This window comes from Sus scrofa, chromosome 3, assembly GCF_054392235.1.
Source record: "Sus scrofa isolate SSC_HxYL_T2T_F1_AM1 chromosome 3, Sscrofa_HxYL_maternal_Yorkshire_Landrace_v2.0, whole genome shotgun sequence".
In the NCBI taxonomy this organism is placed as follows: domain Eukaryota; kingdom Metazoa; phylum Chordata; class Mammalia; order Artiodactyla; family Suidae; genus Sus; species Sus scrofa.
In genome coordinates this window covers 31,899,187-31,919,344 of record NC_139385.1, presented here as the reverse complement: position 1 = coordinate 31,919,344, position 20,158 = coordinate 31,899,187, and the positions used below count along the sequence as shown (strand labels likewise).

The following is a 20,158-nucleotide window of genomic DNA, read 5'->3' as shown; positions in this document are numbered from 1 at the left end:
ACGTTAGAACTCTGAATCTTCCATTTCAGTTTTACTTTGGAAAGCAATGAAATCAGAGGTTCTTTGTGTGGAGAAGAAACACTAATTTTTAAATTTCCTTTTTCAGGTTCGAAAAGCACCTAATGCCAGTGATTTTGAGCAGTGGGAGACTGAAACAGTTAACTCTAATTCCGAAGTCAGAAACTTGAATGTTGCTGCTGCATTTCCAAATATCTTGCCAAGCCCTACTGAGCACTCTACTTTAGCGAAGTTTGAAAAGATAACTGGAATTTTGCCTTTGAATAATGAGGACCAATTTACATCTAATGGGATAAACTTAGCTAGGGACAAAGAAGAATTTAGTTATCTGAAGCAATGTGACAGTTCAAATAGTAGCCAGGCAGAAAACGAACCTTCTGTAAAGACCACCTCAACAGCTACACAAGAGACACTTATTTCTGATGGTCTCTTTCCAACAAATGAAGAACGGGATCTGCCACTTTTGGAAGAAGTTGCTCCGGATCCCTACATAATGAGTCTTCAGAACCTGATGAAAAAGTCAAAGGAATATATAGAAAAAGAGCAGTCTAGACGCAGTCTTCGAAGTAGTGCAAAGTGGAGTGTTAATGAGAGTCATTCAGACAAAGAAAATGATGCTGATAAAGTGTCTGACTATGTCAAGGAGAAGCCCCCGTTGATAGGCAAACACTGTGGTTCAGTTATTCCTGACAAACCAAGCCTTAATAAATCCAATGTTCTTCTCCAAGGTGCTTCCACTCAAGCAAGCAGCGTGAATACATCAGTTTTAGGCAGCTTTTCTAAAGTGGACATACCTGTACGAATGGGCCATTCCACTGTTTTAGAGCCTGATTCTGATTTTAAAGGCATTCCCACTTTTGTTACTGAAAATAATGTTATCAGGAGTCTTACTGGTTCCTATGCCAAATTACCTAGCCCAGAGCCAAGCCTGAGTCCTAAAATGCATCGAAGGCGTTCTCGGCCTTCGTCAGCATGTCATATTCTTATCAATAACCCCATAAATGCTTGTGAGTTAAGTCCCAAGGGAAAAGAACAGGCAGTAGATTTAGTTGCTCAAGACACGGAAGAAAAAACAAGCGTACTTGAAACTGTGCCAAAGTTACCAGTTGATTTAACGGGAGTTTGTTCAAGCAAGGTTTATGTCAGCAAAACTACGTCTGAAGACATACAGGAAATGGTTATAGGGAAGTCCAGTCAGGTACGTCAATCTTCAGGAAATCAATTAGAAAATAAAGTTATTCATGGACTTGCTCTCCTGGGAGGTCAGTTAACGTCTGAGGGGAGAGGGCCACACGCAACGGACACTCCATGTCCTGCGTCGCAAAGGCTGCACGAGCCGTATGCCGCCAGTCAGTGTGTAGCGAGTCAAAACTTCGGAACTGTGAGTGGACTCAAGTCAGCCAGTTTGTTAGAGAAAAGCGCCTGCAATTTACAAATGGAGCTGAATAAGTCTTATGACGTAAAAAACCCGTCTCCTTTACTGATGCAAAACCAGAATACCAGACAGCAGATGGACACCCCTACGGTGTCCTGTGGAAATGAGCAGTTTTTGGAGAACAGTTTTGAGAAAGTTAAACGGAGACTCGATTTAGATATTGATAATTTGCAAAAAGAAAACTGTCCTTATGTCATAGCAACTGGAATAGCTGAACAGGAAAGGCAGCATTTGCCAGAGAAAAGATACCCTAAGGGATCTGCCTACATCAACAAGAATAAAATCTTGGAAAGTAGTTCTAAAGGTAAGAAAGTGTCTATTATCTGACAAGCAGATGGCCTCTTTTTGTAATATTTGCAATCCACAATTTAGAGAATAATAACTTTTCATCTCTTCATCACGGGACTTCATTTCATTTATCAGAGAGCCTAATTAGCTACAGTTTATCACCATTTGCTAGGGTTTCTTAAGAGATTTTCTTATTTAAATTAGGAATCGTTCATAATCCACTTGGTGTTAGAGAGAATACTATTCACTGACTAGAGGAAACAATTCTTGCGTGGAACATCATTCATAGTTTTAATCCTGTGTATTGTTGTGATGTTCTCCTTTTTTTAAATTTTTAGGGCTGCACCCATGGCATATGTTCGTAGGCTAGGGGTCGAATCAGAGATGTAGCTGCTGGCCTCCGCCACAACCACAGCAACTCGGGATCTGAGCTGCGTCTGCGACCTACACCAAAGCTCACAGCAACGCCAGATCCTTAACCCAGTGAGCAAGACCAGGGATCGAACCCCCGTCCTCGTGGATTCTAGTCAGGTTCATTACCGCTAGGCTACGGCGGGAACTCCAGAGGTCTTCCTTTTGGACTGTGGTTTCTAATATTTTCATCAATTTGTCCCGTCATTTGCAGTGAGATGTTCATGTAGTTGACCCTTACGTAAACACTTTGACATCAAATTATGAGAGAAAATAGGTCAAATAAGGCTCTGTGAGTAGTGTTTCAAGGATTGTGTCTTAATTAGTGAAAATCAGTTCAGATTTCTTTCTCTTAAGTCTGGTGTTATATTAACAGTAAATTGTTTTTTGTTTTGTTTTGTCTTTTTGCTATTTCTTGGGCTGCTCCCGCAGCATATGGAGGTACCCAGGCTAGGGGTCGAATTGGAGCTGCAGCCACCAGCTTATGCCAGAGCCACAGCAACGCGGGATCCGAGCCGTGTCTGCAACCTACACCACAGCTCACGGCAACGCCGGATCGTTAACCCACTGAGCAAGGGGCAGGGATTGAACCCGCAACCTCATGGTTCCTAGTCGGATTCGTTAACCAATTAACAGTAAATTGTTGAAACATTCCCCATTACTGATATGGAAGACCCGTAAATCAAAGAAATCAAGTTCTTAGAAACAGACATTTCAACTCTTTTTTGTTTGTTTGTTTGTTTGTTTTAGGGCTGTACCCGAGGCATATTGATGTTCCCAGGCTAGGGGTCGAATCAGAGCTGCAGCGTACACCACAGCCACAGCAAATGCTGGATCCCTAATCCACTGAGCAAGGCCAGGGATCAAACCTGTGTCCTCATGGATACTAGTCAGACCCATTACTGCTGAGCCACGACAGGAACTCTGACATTTCAACTCTTAACGTGATATATATCCTCCTGAGAAAAACTTCATATTCTGTAAAATTACACTGAAAGTAATATGGTTTCTAGGACAAAATATAGTTGGTTTGGGGCAGACCGCTTAACACCCATGTGACTTCATAAGAATGCTAATAAAAACCACAGCTGATACCTGGGAAGCCAGCTTGGATTCTCCAAGCAGAAGACATGGCCGGCTAGAGGCTGTATCAGTAAATACCCAAAGTATACACACCGACCACATGGTGATTCCAGCAGTGCTTTCACAAGGCCAGTGCCTGAGAGACGAGGCCAGTCCTGGAGGCAGCCGGGTGGCTAGTAGGCAAGGGAAGCCGTGCAGTGTGCTGAGCTGCCCACAGCTTGGCCTGCCTCCCTCGAGCATACCTCGCAGTGACAGAGCCCGTGGACAGGCATTCATTTATGAAGTTTTTTTTTTTTTGTCTTTTTGCCATCTCTTGGGCTGCTGCTACGGCACATGGAGGTTCCCAGGCTAAGGGTCTAATCGGAGCTGTAGTCGCCAGCCTACGCCAGAGCCACAGCAACTCGGGATCTGAGCCACGTCTGCAATCTACACCACAGCTCACGGCAACGCCGGATCGCCACCCACCGAGCAAGACCAGGGATCGAACCGAAACCTCATGGTTCCTAGTCGGATTCGTTAACCACTGTGCCACGACGGGAACTCCCCTTTATGAAGTTTTTAAGATAGAGCTGAATGGACTCCTCCTGTTGGCTGAGTGGTTGAGAGGGCTTTTTTCCTTTCTTGCTGAAAGTAAAAAATTCTCCTGCTTTTCCAGCCCCCCTTGCCCACAAAAATGTGAACAAATGCAGATTGTTGTAAGTAAATAAAATGTATTTGGGAACAAATTATCGGACTACCATAGCAGGTAGGACAAATAACAAAGAAATACATCTTAATGAAAATTATTGTGTATTTGGAAAGCAAAATTCTTTTTTTCTTTTTTTTCATTTTTCTTTTCTTTTTTTGGCTACCCTATGGCATATGGGATCAGTTCCGAACCACAGTTGCCACCTACACTGCAGCTGCCTCAATGCCAGATCCCTAACCCACTGTGCCCGGCTAGGGATCGAACCTACCTCCCATTGCTCCAGAGACGCCACTGAGCCTGTTGCACCACAGCAGGAACTCCGGAAAGAAGGAATTGCTTGAATTTAGTTGAATTATAATGGATCCCTGAATATATATGTGTTATGTCTGTGTAATATTTGGTAGTTCAACATTCCAAAGTGTCTCACCACTTTCTATCCAGTAAGCTGCACAGTCATACTGATTTAATACATTTTAAGTTAGTAATTAAAATACCTGGAATTTCACTGTTCAATCCTTTTTGGAATCTTTGCACTATCAAAGCAACATTTATTTTTAAAAATTCAAAACAAAGCAAAACTACGAGCTGCAATACCAGCGATCCTGGAGAAGGATGAGCATCGAAAGAATAGAGGTGAAGCGTTCCTGTCGTGGCTCAGTGGTTAACGAATCCGACTAGGAACCATGAGGTTTCGGTTCGATCCCTGGTCTTGCTCGGTGGGTGGATGATCCGGCGTTGCCGTGAACTGTGGTGTAGATTGCAGACGTGGCTCAGATCCCGAGTTGCTGTGGCTCTGGTGTAGGCTGGCGACTACAGCTCCGATTAGACCCTTAGCCTGGGAACCTCCATGTGCCGTAGCAGCAGCCCAAGAAATGGCAAAAAGACAAAACAAAACAAAAACAAAAGAATAGAGGTGAGATGCCCATGAGAACCACATCTTGAAGTTAATTGGAGTGAGGAGAGTCTGGATGGAATGTATAGACTTGGCCCCATTAGTTCAGCTCATGACGGGATGTGTCGAACGAGTGGGTGAGGGTGATGAGATGCAGATCTTTGGTAGCATTGAATTGAGAGCATCAGCAGCAGAGAATGTGGTTCACAGTGGGCACCTGGCTACATCTCGATTGCATTATATCAGATCCAGGAGTATTCTGGTCAGGAGCATGCTTTAAATTGATGATGTAAACATCAGATATTAGTCAATTTTCTGAATTTGAGGGCATGTGTTTCTTTCAGAAGGCGAGGAGATATTAAAGAGCAAGATGTTAGCTTTTGAAGAAATGCGGAAGAGACTGGAAGAACAGCACGCCCAGCAGTTGTCACTGCTCATAGCTGAGCAGGAAAGGGAACAGGAAAGGTTGCAGAAGGTGAGGAATGAAAACGTAGGGCAAAGGGCTTGTAAGTGGAGTTTTAGTCGTGGACAGGATGCTCGTAATCATTTCCCCTGAACAGCTTAATCTAAGCGAGTCCTTGATTTTGAGACATGGATAGTATTTGTCTTGCCAAAATGTGAGTTAAAATATTTAGATCCCTATCTAAAAATAAATGCAGAATTTATCAAAAGGATACTATATTGAATCCTTGATTCAAAACTTTTAATAGTTTTTAAGAAGTGTTTTATAAGTAGATGTTGAAAGATTCATTCTGGTAGAAGAAGGAAACTTGTTTTAGGATTATTGTAGTCAATAGATCACATTTTAAAGTCAGTTAAATAAATTGTCAATTTTATTTGTGGGAGGACAACCTGAAATAAATAATAATTTGCCGATAATTATACATACTTTTAGCTAAGCCTAAAAGGATACTATTTGTAATTAACCAAAAGAGCCACCATGTTACAAGAAACTTAATTTACAGGAAATAGAAGAACAGGAGAAAATGTTAAAAGAGAAGAAGGTGATGACAGCAGAAACCTCTGAATTGGACATTAGCAGTGCTGTGGACTTGGAATGGAGAAAGATAAGTGACTCTGGTTTGCTCGAAACAGTGCTGTCTCAAGTGGACTCACTCCAGACTTCAAATAGTTCTGGTAAATATTAAAAAATACTTTCCCACTACTCGAAGAAGTTATAGTAGGATATTTTATTTGGCACACTTTAAAATTGTACCTCCTTTCTACAAGTAATTCCATGTCTAACCCACTGCTCTTTGCCCGCTGGTGAAAAATGAAATGATAGCAGTAAACCAAAGGCCAGTGAGCAGGTGTTCATGAGAAAAGCCACCTTAGCAAGAAAAACCTCAGGAAATTTGACTCAGAGCCCAGTCTTTGTTCATTCATGCAGCAGGTGATATTCTTCAAGTGAAAACACAGTTTGCTATCTCCTGAGTGATCTTGAATTACATCTAATTCCCCTGTTCCAGTAAGAGCTTATCTCCACATCTTCAATTATCCTGAGATGCTGTTTGTGTTGAAAAGATCCATCTGGTGTATAAGCTGAAAGTTCATGAATATTTTAAGTCTGCCTGTGGATCGGTTTCAGAGGAGTTGTTATTCTTCGTGAGTGGCGTGTTTATTTGGATGTTCTGTGTACTCTGATTATTTGACATCAGGAATAATACAATATGTATATTTCTCAAGGTATCACAAATTCTGCCCTTCAGCATAGCTTTGGTTCTGCAAATGAAGTACCATTCTACCTCTGGGCAGCATCAACTGGTGGCTTGACCAAACTCTCAGTAACAAGGCCTTTTGGAAGGGCCAAAACGAAGTGGTCTCAGGTAGGCAAACTTAGTAATATTGGCTGCATCTCTGTCTGTGTATCTGTCTTTTTGAAAGAGCTACGGTATCTTAAGTTGTGCAAATGAGCCGTAACTATTTTTGCCATACATCAAAAGCTTAGTTTTTATTAGAGATTAAACCACACAGAAGAGACACATATAGAAGAATTTAGCTCACTGTAATAGATTAAGAAAAACAATCTTGAGTATAATGCTCAGATTATTAAAACGTGTCTGTCTTATTTCTTCTAGGTTTTCAGTCCAGAAGTGCAGGCAAAATTTAACAAAGTAACAGCAGTGGCAAAAGGATTTCTTACTCGTAGGCTTATGCAGACAGATAAGCTGAAACAGCTTCGACAAACTGTAAAAGTAAGAGGATCGTGTAAATTGTATTACATTTCTGTCCCAGTTTCTATCAGTGTTGTGAGAACTGAACTGACGAAAGTTCAGAACTTAGGCAGGGCAAATCTTTTTTAGTTACTGTAATATAGAATGTTTTAGAAATTGATTAATCTCATTCAGATAATTTTAAAAATATGTAAATGGAGTAGTTTGTGCGTTTTTATCTCACTTTAAAGTGCGTGCTGTGGGGCTTGTGATGTAATAGATTTATTTGCGTTCATAGTCTTTCGGATTACCTGAGAAAAAGAACACAAAGTAACTCCAGTGATCATGCAGTCTTCCGAGAAAAATGGTGTTTGAAGGAACCTTTCTTCTTTCAGGACACTATGGAATTCATAAGAAGTTTTCAGTCAGAAGCACCATTAAAGAGAGGAGTTGTTTCAGCACAAGATGCTTCTCTTCAGGAAAGAGTGTTAGCTCAGGTAATGCGTGTGTCTTCAAGGCTTTCAGAAAATGGAAATGTTTTATTTCTCTCCCTTCCTTGAACCACTGAAAGTAGGTTTCAACCAAAACGTTAACCTTTTTCTCTAAATAAGAGTGTACATCATAAAACTGAACTCTAACCTCATCTTTTAAAATGTTTTTCTTTTAACTTAGCTACGAGCTGCCCTGTATGGTATTCACGACATATTCTTTGTAATGGATGCAGCTGAAAGAATGTCAATTTTACGTCATGATCGAGAAGCCCGCAAAGAGAAGATGCTCAGGCAAATGGTATGTGACCTAATTTTTAAATTAGTGAGTGAAAAAAAAAAAGGTTTCTTTTACACTCACAGAATGCTTCAGGTTGTGCACCAGATGTCTGACACCGACTGAGTGTCGTACAGTTCAGTTCTGATACCGTCTACCCAGAATTAGTGTCAGGTCCTAACCAACTAAGGAGGCAGTCTCAAGTTCCATGTCGCCGCTATGTTGTACTTCGGACTAACTGGCTGTAAAGTGGGGTTCCCGTGACTCCCTCCTCGGGTTTGAAAATTTTTCTAGAATGGCTCATAGAACTCAGGGGACCAGTCCTGTACATCTCATGGTTTATTATATGATAAAGGATACAGACACAGATGAGCAGCCAGATGGAGAGATGCACAGGGTGAGATCTGGAAGGGTCCTGAGAGCCGAGCTCCTGTCCTGGTGGAGGGTGTGCGGCAGCTTCCTGGCATCTGGATGTTGCGGAGGCGTCATCACAAGGCAGGACTGATTATTATCTCAATCCCTAGCCCGATCCTGTCCCAGGAAGATGAAAGTTCCAAGGTTGCAATGATGCTTAGTCTTTCTGGTACAAGCCCTCATCCAGAGCCCACCAAAGATGCTTCCATCACGCAGGAAATTCCAAGGGGTTTTGGAGCTCTGTGTCAGGAATAGAGGTGAAGGATCAAATGTTAGAACAAAAGATGCTCCTACCGGGAGGTTTGATTACAAGGGTTTTAGGAGCTTTGCGACAGGCACTAGGATATTCATTTGAAATAGTTGATCCTTGAACAACATGGGGGGTTAGAAGTGACCCACAGTCAAAAATCTGAGTATATCTTTTGACTTCCCAGCAGCTTAACTACTGCTAGCCTACTGGTGAACAGAAAGCCTTACCAATAACATAGAGAGTCAGCTAACACATATTTTGTATGTTCTATGTATATATACTATATTCTTACAATGACTTCAGCTATTATTAACAGTATTTTAAGGAAGGGGTTCTTTTGTGGTGTGGCAGGTTAAGGATCCAGTATTGTCACGGCAGTGGCTTGGGTTGTTGCTGTGGTGAGGGTTCAATCCCTGGCCCGGGCACTTTCACATGTGGGTATGGCCAAGAAAAAAGATTTTTTTTTTTTTTTTTTTTGCTTTTTTTAGGCTGCACCCACGGCATATGGAGGTTCCCGGGGTAGGGGTCCGATTGGCACGGTAGCTTAGCGAGCCCAGGGATCGAACCCACATCCTCATGGATCCTAGTTGGGTTCGTTACTGCTGAGCCACAATGGGAACTCCAAAAAAAACTTAATGAGGAGAAAATACATTTAAAGTACTGTGCTGTATTTATCAATACCATAAATTTCTATCTGTTTACAAGATGAATCGTGTCTGTTAGTACCTATATTGGTATTGTCTTATATGATACAAAACTGTGTATATGTTATTTGTATTATTTTAATACTAGATATCAAAAATGAAAAGATAATGTGAAAAATTCATACTTATAATGATTCGTGCATTGATAATGAGGCAGCCTGGGAACCTAGTGTAATCAATGTGACTGCTTCACAGTAGCCTAACCCATACAGTAAGGAATAAATTGTTATAATTATAGGATACAGTATTTCATTCATAATGCCGTATTGGAAACTGTTTTTCTTTTTTTTGTTTTTTAAACCACTCATCTGTGGTGATAGGTTGCAGTTGAGAAAGAGAAGAGGGGGAGAGGGAGGGAGAGAGAAAGGGTAAGAGAGAGAAAGAGGCAGGGATACTATATGGTAATTAACTTTTTGAAAGCAAAGTTATAAAACAATTAGAAAACTTAACACATTAATTTTATATTAACTATCACTCATGTTTAAGGATAGACTAGTATATACATGTATTTTATGCATTCATGCAAAATTTTTTTGGATAGTTCGAGGTTATGCATTTCATCTGTGAGTTTTTTCAAATTGTCACAAATCTCCAGTGTATTTGTTGAAAAAATTCTGCATGTAAGATACCCATGCAGTTCAAACCTGTGTTGTTCAAGGGTCAGCTGTACATCAGAGTGTTGGAGATCTGTGGTCTGAATCAATGATCCTGGTGTGGTTGGCAAAAGACAAGTGAAATTTATACTATTTCATTGGGGAAACCAATTTTTTTTTTTTTGCTTTTCAGGGCCACACCCATGGCATATGGAAGTTCCCAGGCTAGGGGTCCACTTGGATCTATAGCTGCCAGCCTATACCGCAGCCACAGCCATGCTGGATCCTTAACCCACTGAGTGAGGCCAGGGCTTGAACCTGCAACCTTATGGTTCCTAGTCGGATTCATTTCTGCTGTGCCATGGCAGGGAAAATAACTTTAATTATTTAATTTAAAAAATCAGCCTGCTTCAGTTATAAAGGCTGTTAAAGTTCAAAATGTTAGTAAGAGAAGCTTTTCTATGCAGTTTGAGGTCATCCTATATTATAATTCAGTGGTAGTACTGATACTACTAGAGCTTGATGTCACTTTTTGTGTTTTAAAGGATAAAATGAAAAGTCCACGAGTAGCCCTTTCAGCTGCAACACAGAAGTCTCTTGATAGGAAGAAGTACATGAAGTAAGTTTCTTTCATGTCTTGTCACATATTAATTATTATCAAAGCCAATAAATTTTAATCATCTGTTGGTTTGTATATTCAGATTAGAAATAATTTTTTCTGCAGCTGAGGTGATAGAAATCCCTTTATATAAATAATTTTATTCAGATCTGGTGGTAAAATCTGATCTTTACTAACTAACTAATAAATTTGTCCGTGTTCAACTTGTGTAATTGATAGCTAATCAAATCATCTTTAAAATAGTTAATCTTTCAGTGTTAATTTTCTATCTTTTAAATATACTCTTTTTCTAATACCTAAAGACTTCGTGAAGGGAAAAGCTTAATGCAAAGAATATCCTGAAAGTATCCTATTAAAACTCTTCTTTCTTGAAATTTGTCTTTAGTGTGCCTATCATAAGGTCCTTCAGTAGTATACCAACTTTGAAATGGCGATTGTTTCTGATCCTGTATCGCATTTGTAATCATGTTTCTCCCCTTTCTAAATACATTATTTGTGTGTCCTTATTTTTATATTGTGTTAGAGCTGCAGAAATGGGAATGCCAAATAAGAAATTTCTGGTTAAGCAAAATCCTTCTGAAACAAGGTGAGAAAAAAATCACTTAGTCTTGGTGAGAGGCTATTTTTCAGTTTTTTTTTTTTTAATTGATTGATTGATATTTGCTTTTTAGGACCGCTGCACCTGTGGCATATGGATGTTCCCAGGCTAGATGGTGGAATTGGAGCTGTAGCTGTCAGCCTACACCACACTGAGCGAGGCCTCGGGTCAAAACCGCATGCTCATGGATACTAGTCAGATTCTTTTTTGCTGTGCCACAACCAGAACTCCTATTTTTCAATTTTTAAGGAAAGAAAATTTTATAAATCCTGAGCTTGCTTTTCTACAGTAAATCAGTAAATCTCTCATCAGTTCATCAGTCAGTCTCTCCCTGCTGAGTTGGGGGGTTGCAGAGTCAGAACATAGTAACACCTGGTCAGGTACCTGGTCATGTGTCAGACCAGATGTTCCTGGAGCTTTTAGTCAGACATGCATCTCTGATGGAAATTTGAGCCCCATATGTCCTGAGTTCAGTCCGTGGTCCGAGAGGACTTTGATACTTTTTTGTTTTTTGTTTTTGCTTTTTAGGGCCGCCACACCTACAGCATATGGAAGTTCCCAGGCTAGGGGTCAAATTGGAGCTACAGCTGCTGGCCTACACCACAGCCACAGCAACGCCAGATCTGAGCTGTATCTGAGACCTACACCACAGCTCACGGCAACGCTGATACCCCACCCACTGAATGAGGCCAGGGATCGAACTTGTGTCCTCAAGGATACCGGTCGCATTCGTTTCCACTGTGCCACATTGGGAAATCTGATACTTATTTAAAAAACTTAGAAAGCTAGCTTAATATTTCTGACCTGTTTTTTGCAGTTACAAGAGCGATATTCTGTCTCTCAGATGTTTGCAAAGGTTTTGTAAAGTATATAAGTAACTTATCTAAAAGCACAAGGATTAATACTTGCTAGACATCTCTTTCCTGATGAAAAACTAAGGTTTGGGCTTTTGGTGAGCAAATTAAGTACCATATTAATACTCTGTAATCGACTTGCTTTGCCTGGTGCTAGTGTATAGGCCAAATCATTTAATAGATGCCTTCTACCCGAGTGTTATCATCTTTTATCTATTGAAAGAAAATGGGGAAAAACTGAATTTATCCTATCAAATTAATTTTTTATATGCTTTGTCAACAGAGTCCTTCAGCCAAATCAAGGACAGAATGCACCTGTTCATAGGCTACTGAGTAGACAAGGGTAAGAATGCAACACACATGGGTACTTAAAAAATATATTCAAATCAAGATTAGCTTTGAGAGGGAAAAATAATTTTGTGCTTTTTAGATAAAGGATAACTTTTCAAATGTGATCTTTTTATTACATTAGCAGAGCTTATAAAGTTTTGTGCAAAGATAACCCTTTGGGTGTACTGTTGTGTATTATATTTTAATTGTCATCTTATGTTGGCTTGTTTTTACTTTTCATTTCATACCATTTGCTCATTAAATATTATAAGCATTCACATAGTAAGTTCATCATCACCAAAGCGATTCTCCAGTAAAGCGTAAGCCATGGTTATAGTCTCCTGCTGAAGCAAAAGCATAGCTCCCTTCCTGTGCGTGTGCATGAGACTTAAATTCTTTTCAAGCTTATTGTGCTTTGAACAGTTGATGCCGTGTGGTTGCTTTCTTTGAATGTTGAACATTTAGACCTTAATGCAAGTGACTTATTAATTTTTTTATATTCAATTAGAACCCCTAAGACATCAGTGAAGGGGGTTGTGCAAAATAGACAGAAGTCTTCACAGAGCAGAATGCCTAACAGAGCGCCTGTTTCAGGTGTGTAGCAAACGAGTTCCTGAAGCCCATTCAATAGAAAGACGTGCACAAGCCGCCCCATGACACAGGCCACACCAGCGGGATCCAGTGTCTTTCCTTGCCACCATAATTTTGGCATATTCACAGTCATTCCTCCTAGTGATCATTTGTGTTAGTGTTTTGTGGCAGTCAGGAAATCTTAGTGAAGCTGTAGCCCCAATTCTGATTTCTGTAACAAATTATGAAAAATCTGTAGAATTACACAAACTTAATTCAGAGAAGTTTTTGTAAATGAGTAAAATATAACCATCTGATGTCTGCATCTGTGCATGTTTATTCAGCTTTGGGAAAGTGTATCACCCGGGAATATTTGTACCTGCACATAAGGGGAAAAATTCCTCCCTCTGACCACAAGATCACATGTGAATATGCCCGGTGGGAGGGGGTGAAGTCAGTCTTCTGCTCCATAAGAAGCTTGAGCTAAATCTTTATGTTCATTATTTGAGAATTAGTTAAGAGCTAAACTAAAACTATTTTAAAATTATATTTATGGTGGCAAGAAGACAAATTCAGTCTTGAGCTAATGCAAAACTGAAGCTAATGTTTTAATATTTTTTAGATATTTTTGTTAAGACTGTATGATAAACTCACCAGAAATGATGTGATCCATTAAAAATATTTTTAAAATGCTTTGCTTTAACTATACTGCTTTCTAAACTTTTAAAAGAAACCTAATCACCAGACAGTGAAGATTAAGTCTTTAATCAATTCTTATCTTCCCATTAGTATATAATTTATTAATAAAAACTCTCATATTTTAGAGCTTTTATTATTAAGTGATTTCCTTCAAATTAGGAGGTAACAGGCAATATATATTTTTTCATGTTATTACCAGTACTTCACATAGGTTCAAAAAGGGTACAAGACATTGATCACAACTTTGAATTGCTTGCTGACCTTCTGAATATATATAGTGAATTAATTCATAATGTTGAATTCATAGAGGATAATTGGTCATCTTTGGGAATTCACTGCTTATTCCAGAGGTGGAATCAACTGGTTTGAAAGATAACTGTTTGGGAGAACTCAGACCAAACACTAGATCTGCTGCTTGTGAAGTTGTATGGAATTTTAAGACATTTTCAACTTTTTCCCATGTTAGTGTTATATTTTGATAACTGCTAGCTAGTTGGCAAATCGTTGAGGAATTACTATTGTTTTGCCTAATATTATCTATCGCCACAGTGACTACTCTCCATATTATTCTTTTCTCATGCATTTCATCTCCACTATTTGTCACTTGTGAACCTCTAAGTAAAACAGCAACTACTGTTTCTCTCTGGTAATACGCAACAGTATAAGGATGAATAGGAAGTCATTGTAGTTAATATGTACAGTGAAGTTCAGTATGTAGAACTCTTGTGGTTTAGTTGCATTGCAACATAATTATTAAGAATGTACTTAACCCTTGAATTAACATGTATATTAACATGTATAATATGTATCTCAACAAGTGCTAAAGTTCTTTTCTATTTTTTATTTAAAATTTTCATTTATTTTTTATTTTTTTAATTTATTTTTTTATGACTGCTCCTGCGGCATACAGAGTTTCCCAGGCTAGGGATCAAATCGGAGCTGTAGCCTCTGACCTACACCACAGCCACAGCAACTCGGGATCTGAGCTGTGTCTGCGACCTACACCACAGCCAGGGATCGAACCTGCATCCTCATGGATACTAGTCGGGTTTGTTACCACTGGGGCCACAATGGGAACTCCGAGAAAACTTATTTTTATTGTGGAGATAGACTGTCATACTTTTAAACCGAAGTAAATTACAAGTTGGTAAAGTTTGCTGCAAAGCAATTAAAGTTGTTTACAGTTTTTACAAGGTAAATTGCAATCTCTGATCTCATATATTTTAAAACATATTTGTTCATGTGATGTCTTGTGCTTGACCTATATCGTGAAATTCAGCAACTAGTAATTAAAGCAGAGTAGGAAACAGTAACACAAAATGGTTAAGCACAGCAACAAATTAGGTGGAACTGGGTTCTCAGAGTGTCTGCTTCTAGCTCACTTACACAAGTGCCTCATTGTCCCACGTCTCAGTTTTATTATCCTTAAAATAGTAGTAACCATTTCTACCTCATGATTGTCTAAATGTGGATTAAATATGATAATATGTTTTGCCTAGCTCAGTGCCTGGTACATAGTGAGCACTCATTAAATGGTATCATTCCAGAAAAACCAGTGTTGAGAAATAATATTACTTTTGCTCTATTTTTAGGAGTATATGCAGGAAAAATCCAAAGAAAGCGGCCAAATGTTGCGACAATTTAAGAAGACAGCACTCATTAGGATAACAAAGGGGGAAGGGTTAGGATCCCATTATTCTCCCTGCTCAAGACTTGGTATTTAACTCTGGACTTTGTTTACACAGGGAGAGTGATGTCAGAGGGCTGAGAAATCAGCTGGATATTTTGGTCAGTCTGGCTAATCCTGCCCCCCTCTCCCCATTTGCCTCTTACTGTCAGTTTTTTGGGTGAAAACAAGTTAGTATTTAGTAATTGGGTCATTTCTGTCCTTAACCTGTACAAACATTGTTTGTTTTATTACTCAGGTGTCTGCTGAGAATCTTTTTGTAAACTTCAAAGACATTTGTGTTTATTTCTATAAATACTGAAAAGGTGTGATAAGTTCTAAGTTCTGCAATATAAATTTCATTCATCTCTGCCCACTGCAGAATTTGATTAAAAAAAATAATAATTAGATACTGTTCTATTCAAGGGGAAATTATTGCAGAAGAAAGTTTTTCCCTGGTTTTGTAACTAGAAGATCTCTGACTACCCTCTCATATTCTTGGGCTGGTGGTGTAACCACATAGGATAAAACACTTGCCTGCTGATTGTGGTCCACCTAAAATTTACCACAGAAATAGCTGGGCATCACCATTTTGGTCATAAGTATACATTCCTCTCAAGAACTAGTTGTCCTGCAGAAATGTTAGGCTTAATGTATGTTACCCTCGTACTATTAGAAACATTTCTAGTGAATTATAAAATCTTTCTGCGGAGGGTGACACACTTGAGGAAGAGAGCACAATCTTCTGGAATGTAGTCGCGCTTAGGAATGAACGCATTATTAAATCCATTTCTGTAAAATGGAATATAACATGTTGCATGCAGTTACATTTTGTATTTCGTCTGTTTAATTCTTCATAGTCTGCTTTTTTTTTTTTTTTTAAGCATGCCTGATTTAGGAGAGGATAAAGGGCTACATACTATGACAAATTCAGATTCTCAAATGGGATAATAATGTCTAGTTGAAATTTTGCATTACTTAAGAGGCACTGATGTTTAAGGTTTTTTATCATTAATACATTTGTTTAAAATATAAATCAAAAAAGTTACCAAGGGAACGTATTTTATGAAAAATAATGTCACTGTTAATTTATCATGCCATTTCCAAAAAGGGCTTTGTGTTTCTTGCATAAAATTGGGACTGTGTACATTTAATCTTTCTAACTTGAATTTTAAAAAAGATACTGGTATTTTGAAAATGTAGACTATATGTATTCTTAATATCCTTTATAAGAGTGTGGAGACAGGCATTCCCTTGTGGCGCATGGGTTAAGGGTCCAGCGTTGTCACTGCAATAGCTGGGGTCGCTGCTGTGGCTCAGGGAACTTCTGCATGCTGTGGGTGTGGCAAAAACAAACAAACAAACAAAAACAAAAAAACAGAGTGTGGAGAACTGTTTTCTTTGAGTTGCTGTTCCATTTAAAATTTAACTTTCACATCCAGCTATAGTCAGAAAATAATATCTTCTGGATGTAAACTTGATGGACTTTATTGAGATGTATCATTTATTTCATGAGTGTACCAGAAAATTAGAAACAGAAGACTGTCGAAATGTCTCTGTTACCAATTTATATTTGTAGGCAAAGTATATCCAATTATCTTGTTAATATGATAAATTGTGCTTTATTACTCTGAAAACTCAGGATACAGCTTATTAATATTGTGGGTTTTTCCAGTATGAAAGATAGATGCTACAGGTTTCATGTACACTAAAGCAAATTGGCTAAAACAAATAGTATGTGTTGGAGAAAGTTAAAACCAGTTTTAGATTAAGGATGTGAAACTTGAGTATTTTTTTTTGTAATAAAAACTTGTGAGTTTTACACATTTTTTAATGTTCACAGCTTTTGCTCATGAAAGTGCCAGACATGGTTTTGTGCTTTTAATGGATTTTTATTTATATACATTATTTTTGTTATTTTTACTTTGAGTGGAATGCCCATTAATGTAAATTATATTTATTTTTATACTTTAATTTTAATTTTCACTAGTTTTGCTTCTAGGCAAAAGGCAAAATAAACTTTTCATCTTAAAGGAAATCTAGTTTGATCTTTTTTATTTACCAAAGAAAGGACTTTTGAAAAGTATGTGGCCAAGACATTTAATAATGTAATATGATCATTTTTACAAGACCCATGAAAGGTGTATTTCATTATTTGCTTTTTGCATGAGTTGGACTTTTCAGAGGGCGGAAGTTCACTGGACCTGGAAATGTCTTAGCTTACTAAGAACTGGGCGCCTGCTAAGGAGCGGATGGGAGAGAATGCTGAGGTTGGAGCGTACAACAAAGCTGGTAGATTAGCACAGCGTTAAAAATCCGGCTCCTGGAGTTCCCATCCTGGCTCAGAGGAAACGAATCCGACTAGTAGCCATGAGGACGCAGGTTTGATCCCTGGCCTTGCTCAGTGGGTTAAGGATCCAGCGTTGCCATGAGCTGTGGTGTAGGTCTCAGACTCGGCTCAGATCCTGCGTTGCTGTGGCTCTGGCATAGGCCAGTGGCTGCAACTCCGATTGGACCCCTATCCTGGGAACCTCCATATCCCATGGGTGAGGCCCTAAAAAGAAAAAAGACAAAAAACAAACCAGGTCCTGGTGCTGCCTAATCATTGAATATGAGCATAGAAAAATGGGGAGTTCCCACTGCGGCTCAGGGGGATAAAAACCTGTTGTCTCTGTGAGGATGTGGGTTCGATCCCTGGCCTCACTCAGTGGGTTTAGGGATGCAGTGCTGCCTCAAGCTGCAGCACAGTTCGCAGATTTGGCTTGGATTCCGTGCTGCTGTGGCTGTGGTGTAGGCTGGCAGCTGCAGCTCTCATCTGACTCCTGGCTTGGGAACTTCCATATGCTGCAGGTATAGCAGTAAAAAGAAAAGAAAAAAAAAAGAAAAGTGGTCCTCGTTTCTTACCTCTCTTTGGGGAGATACTGCATTTGATCATCTGCAGGGCAGTGTGAGAAGGGCCCCTCCCTTTTCCTAAGGCCATCCTTACTCTCATTGATGTCCTACATTGAGAATGATGAATATGACTGGGAACTTAATCATTCGGAGCTGAAAACAAGGGCCCATGCTGGAGATGAAGGTCTTTTTTTTTTTTTTTTTTTTCTGTTAGGTGTCACTGTCCTGTGAACAAACCCATACAATCCCCCTTCTCCCCCCAGTGAAGAATAATAGTTATTCAATAAGCAAATGAAGTTGGATGCTCTAACAGACCATAGTGTGCATACATACAGGTTATAAAAGTAATTGTAAAAACCAAAGGAGACCCAGGAGTTCCCATCATGGCTCAGTGGTGAACGAATCCAACTAGGAACCATGAGGTTGTGGGTTCGGTCCCTAGCCTTGCTCAGTGGGTGGGGGAATCTGGCATTGCCATGAGCTGTGGTGTAGGTCACAGACGAGGCTTGGATCTGGCGTTGCTGTGGCTGTGGTATAGACTGGCAGCTGTAGCTCCGATTAGACCTCTAGCCTGGGAATCTCCATATGCTGCGGGAGCAGCCCTAAAAAAGCCCCCCCCCGCCCCCCCCCACAAAAAAGACAAAAAAAAAAAAAAAAAAAAACCACCAAAAACCCAACAACAAACCAAAGGAGACCCAGTCACAGAATACAGCAAATCAGATTGGAATACGGTGCAGTGGAGCCACGTTGGTTAGGTTCTAAAGACAGCTCTGAGGACAGCTATGGTGTCTAACCAAAATTATGCCTGACAGTAAAATATTACGTTTTTATTTATTTAATTGATTACATTTCGGTCAGTTTCTCTGGTTCGAAATTCAGTTTCTTGAGGTGGCTGACAAAGGTGCCACCAGAACTGTGATTCTGCTTCTCAGCCTATGGTGGGGAAAATCCCTTATTCACCCTTCCCCTAACTTTAGTGTTTCAGGGTAACTTCCCCTTATCTGTGCATAGTAGACATGCTGTACAGGGCTTGGATTCAGTGGGCATGGTTGAATATGAATCCTGAGTTACCCTACCCCGCCCCCTTACCACCTACAACTACCACAGTCCATTCTGTATCCAGAGACCAGCAGCAGGGCCACCTGGAAACCTGTAAGAAATGCAGAAGCCCAGGTCCTGGCCCAGACCTGAATCAGACCCTGCATGGAACAAGATCCCCAGATGAGCCTGTGCAGTTCAAAGGAGAGAAGCCCTACTTTATGATCTACTGCAGAGTCAGTCTCTTGCTGTGGACAGACAGAGCTCTGAAAACAGGAAGGTCACAGAAGGCACGATGTGATCTAAGCTTACCTAGTCACGTACTGCTTCCAGTGAGTACTGACCATTTGCCGGCCATTTTATATGTATCTCCCTTCACCTCCGTCAGAATTATCCTGATTTCACAGATGAAGAAACTAGGATTCAGCGTGATAAACAACACATTCCATTACAGGTTTAAGTGTGTATTATTCTATTGTCTTTTCCTGGGGAGGGCGTCCTCAAAGACACTCAAAAGAATGTGGTTTTCCAACCTCTTTTTTTGTCAGAAAAGACACTTGAAAAGGGAAACAAAAAAAGTGAGGATAAGATGCTGCTTTGTGATTAGCTGTTAACCAACCCGGGCTGGGCGCCTACCAGCCGAAACGGGTGATAATCGCTTTTACTTCAGAGGTTTGCAGTGAGGAGCACATGAAGAGTGAATGCAAGGTGCTCAGTGTAGTTATTTTTTAATCAGAGAAAACACTGGAGCACAGAAGTTCTGCAGCGGAAATGAACATCCACCTTCATAGAAACGCAGGGCTTCGCCAAGACGGAGGAAAGGTGACCTCTGCTTTCTCCAGTTTAGTTCCAGTTGAGAGCTGTCACACTATGATCCAGGGAAGCCCTTAAGGACCCAAGAGGAGGATACCGGAAATGCCTAACTTCCGCAGTGCACAGAGGGGGACACGGTGGCCCGGGGAAAGGGCGTGGCTTACCGGGTCAAACTGCGAATTAGCCGCGAAAGCTCGCGCCGACTGGATCCCACACACCCCCTTTCCACCCCCAGCCGCAGTTAGCGTCCGATACCCCCGGGTGTCTGGATTCTTCACCGCCTCCAGGGGGTCCCGGGGGGTCAGGCAGCCGCCTGCCACTCACACTCCCGACGCAGGCCAGCGCTGCGACAGCCTACTGGGCCGACGCTGCCCCTCACAATCAT

At 40.2% G+C, this 20,158-nt stretch overlaps 1 protein-coding gene and 1 long non-coding RNA gene across 9 annotated transcripts in view; one reads left to right on the top strand and one right to left on the bottom strand.

Moving 5' to 3' along the window:
- CCP110 (centriolar coiled-coil protein 110) overlaps positions 1–17,068 on the top strand; it is a 27,618-nt gene extending 10,550 nt beyond the window's left edge. Inside the window, exons 5-16 of one of the 8 annotated variants that reach the window (XM_005662110.4) lie at positions 107–1,757; positions 5,163–5,290; positions 5,781–5,952; positions 6,502–6,641; positions 6,894–7,010; positions 7,364–7,465; positions 7,641–7,757; positions 10,240–10,313; positions 10,837–10,899; positions 12,049–12,108; positions 12,604–12,689; positions 14,957–17,068. In XM_005662110.4, coding sequence (XP_005662167.2) covers positions 107–1,757; positions 5,163–5,290; positions 5,781–5,952; positions 6,502–6,641; positions 6,894–7,010; positions 7,364–7,465; positions 7,641–7,757; positions 10,240–10,313; positions 10,837–10,899; positions 12,049–12,108; positions 12,604–12,689; positions 14,957–15,009 — 2,763 coding nt within the window. In that variant the 3' untranslated portion in view covers positions 15,010–17,068. Of the gene's footprint in view, positions 1–106; positions 1,758–5,159; positions 5,291–5,780; positions 5,953–6,501; positions 6,642–6,893; positions 7,011–7,363; positions 7,466–7,640; positions 7,758–10,239; positions 10,314–10,836; positions 10,900–12,048; positions 12,109–12,603; positions 12,690–14,956 lie in introns of all 8 variants that reach the window. The other 7 variants (XM_003354586.5, XM_085017388.1, XM_085017387.1 and 4 more) reach the window with 7 other exon arrangements.
- On the bottom strand, positions 5,502–20,158 carry LOC146404508 (uncharacterized). The gene is made up of 2 exons (XR_014840695.1): positions 19,938–20,158; positions 5,502–8,387 (listed from the first exon to the last, which is right to left on the bottom strand). It is a non-coding gene; the product is annotated as an uncharacterized LOC146404508 (long non-coding RNA).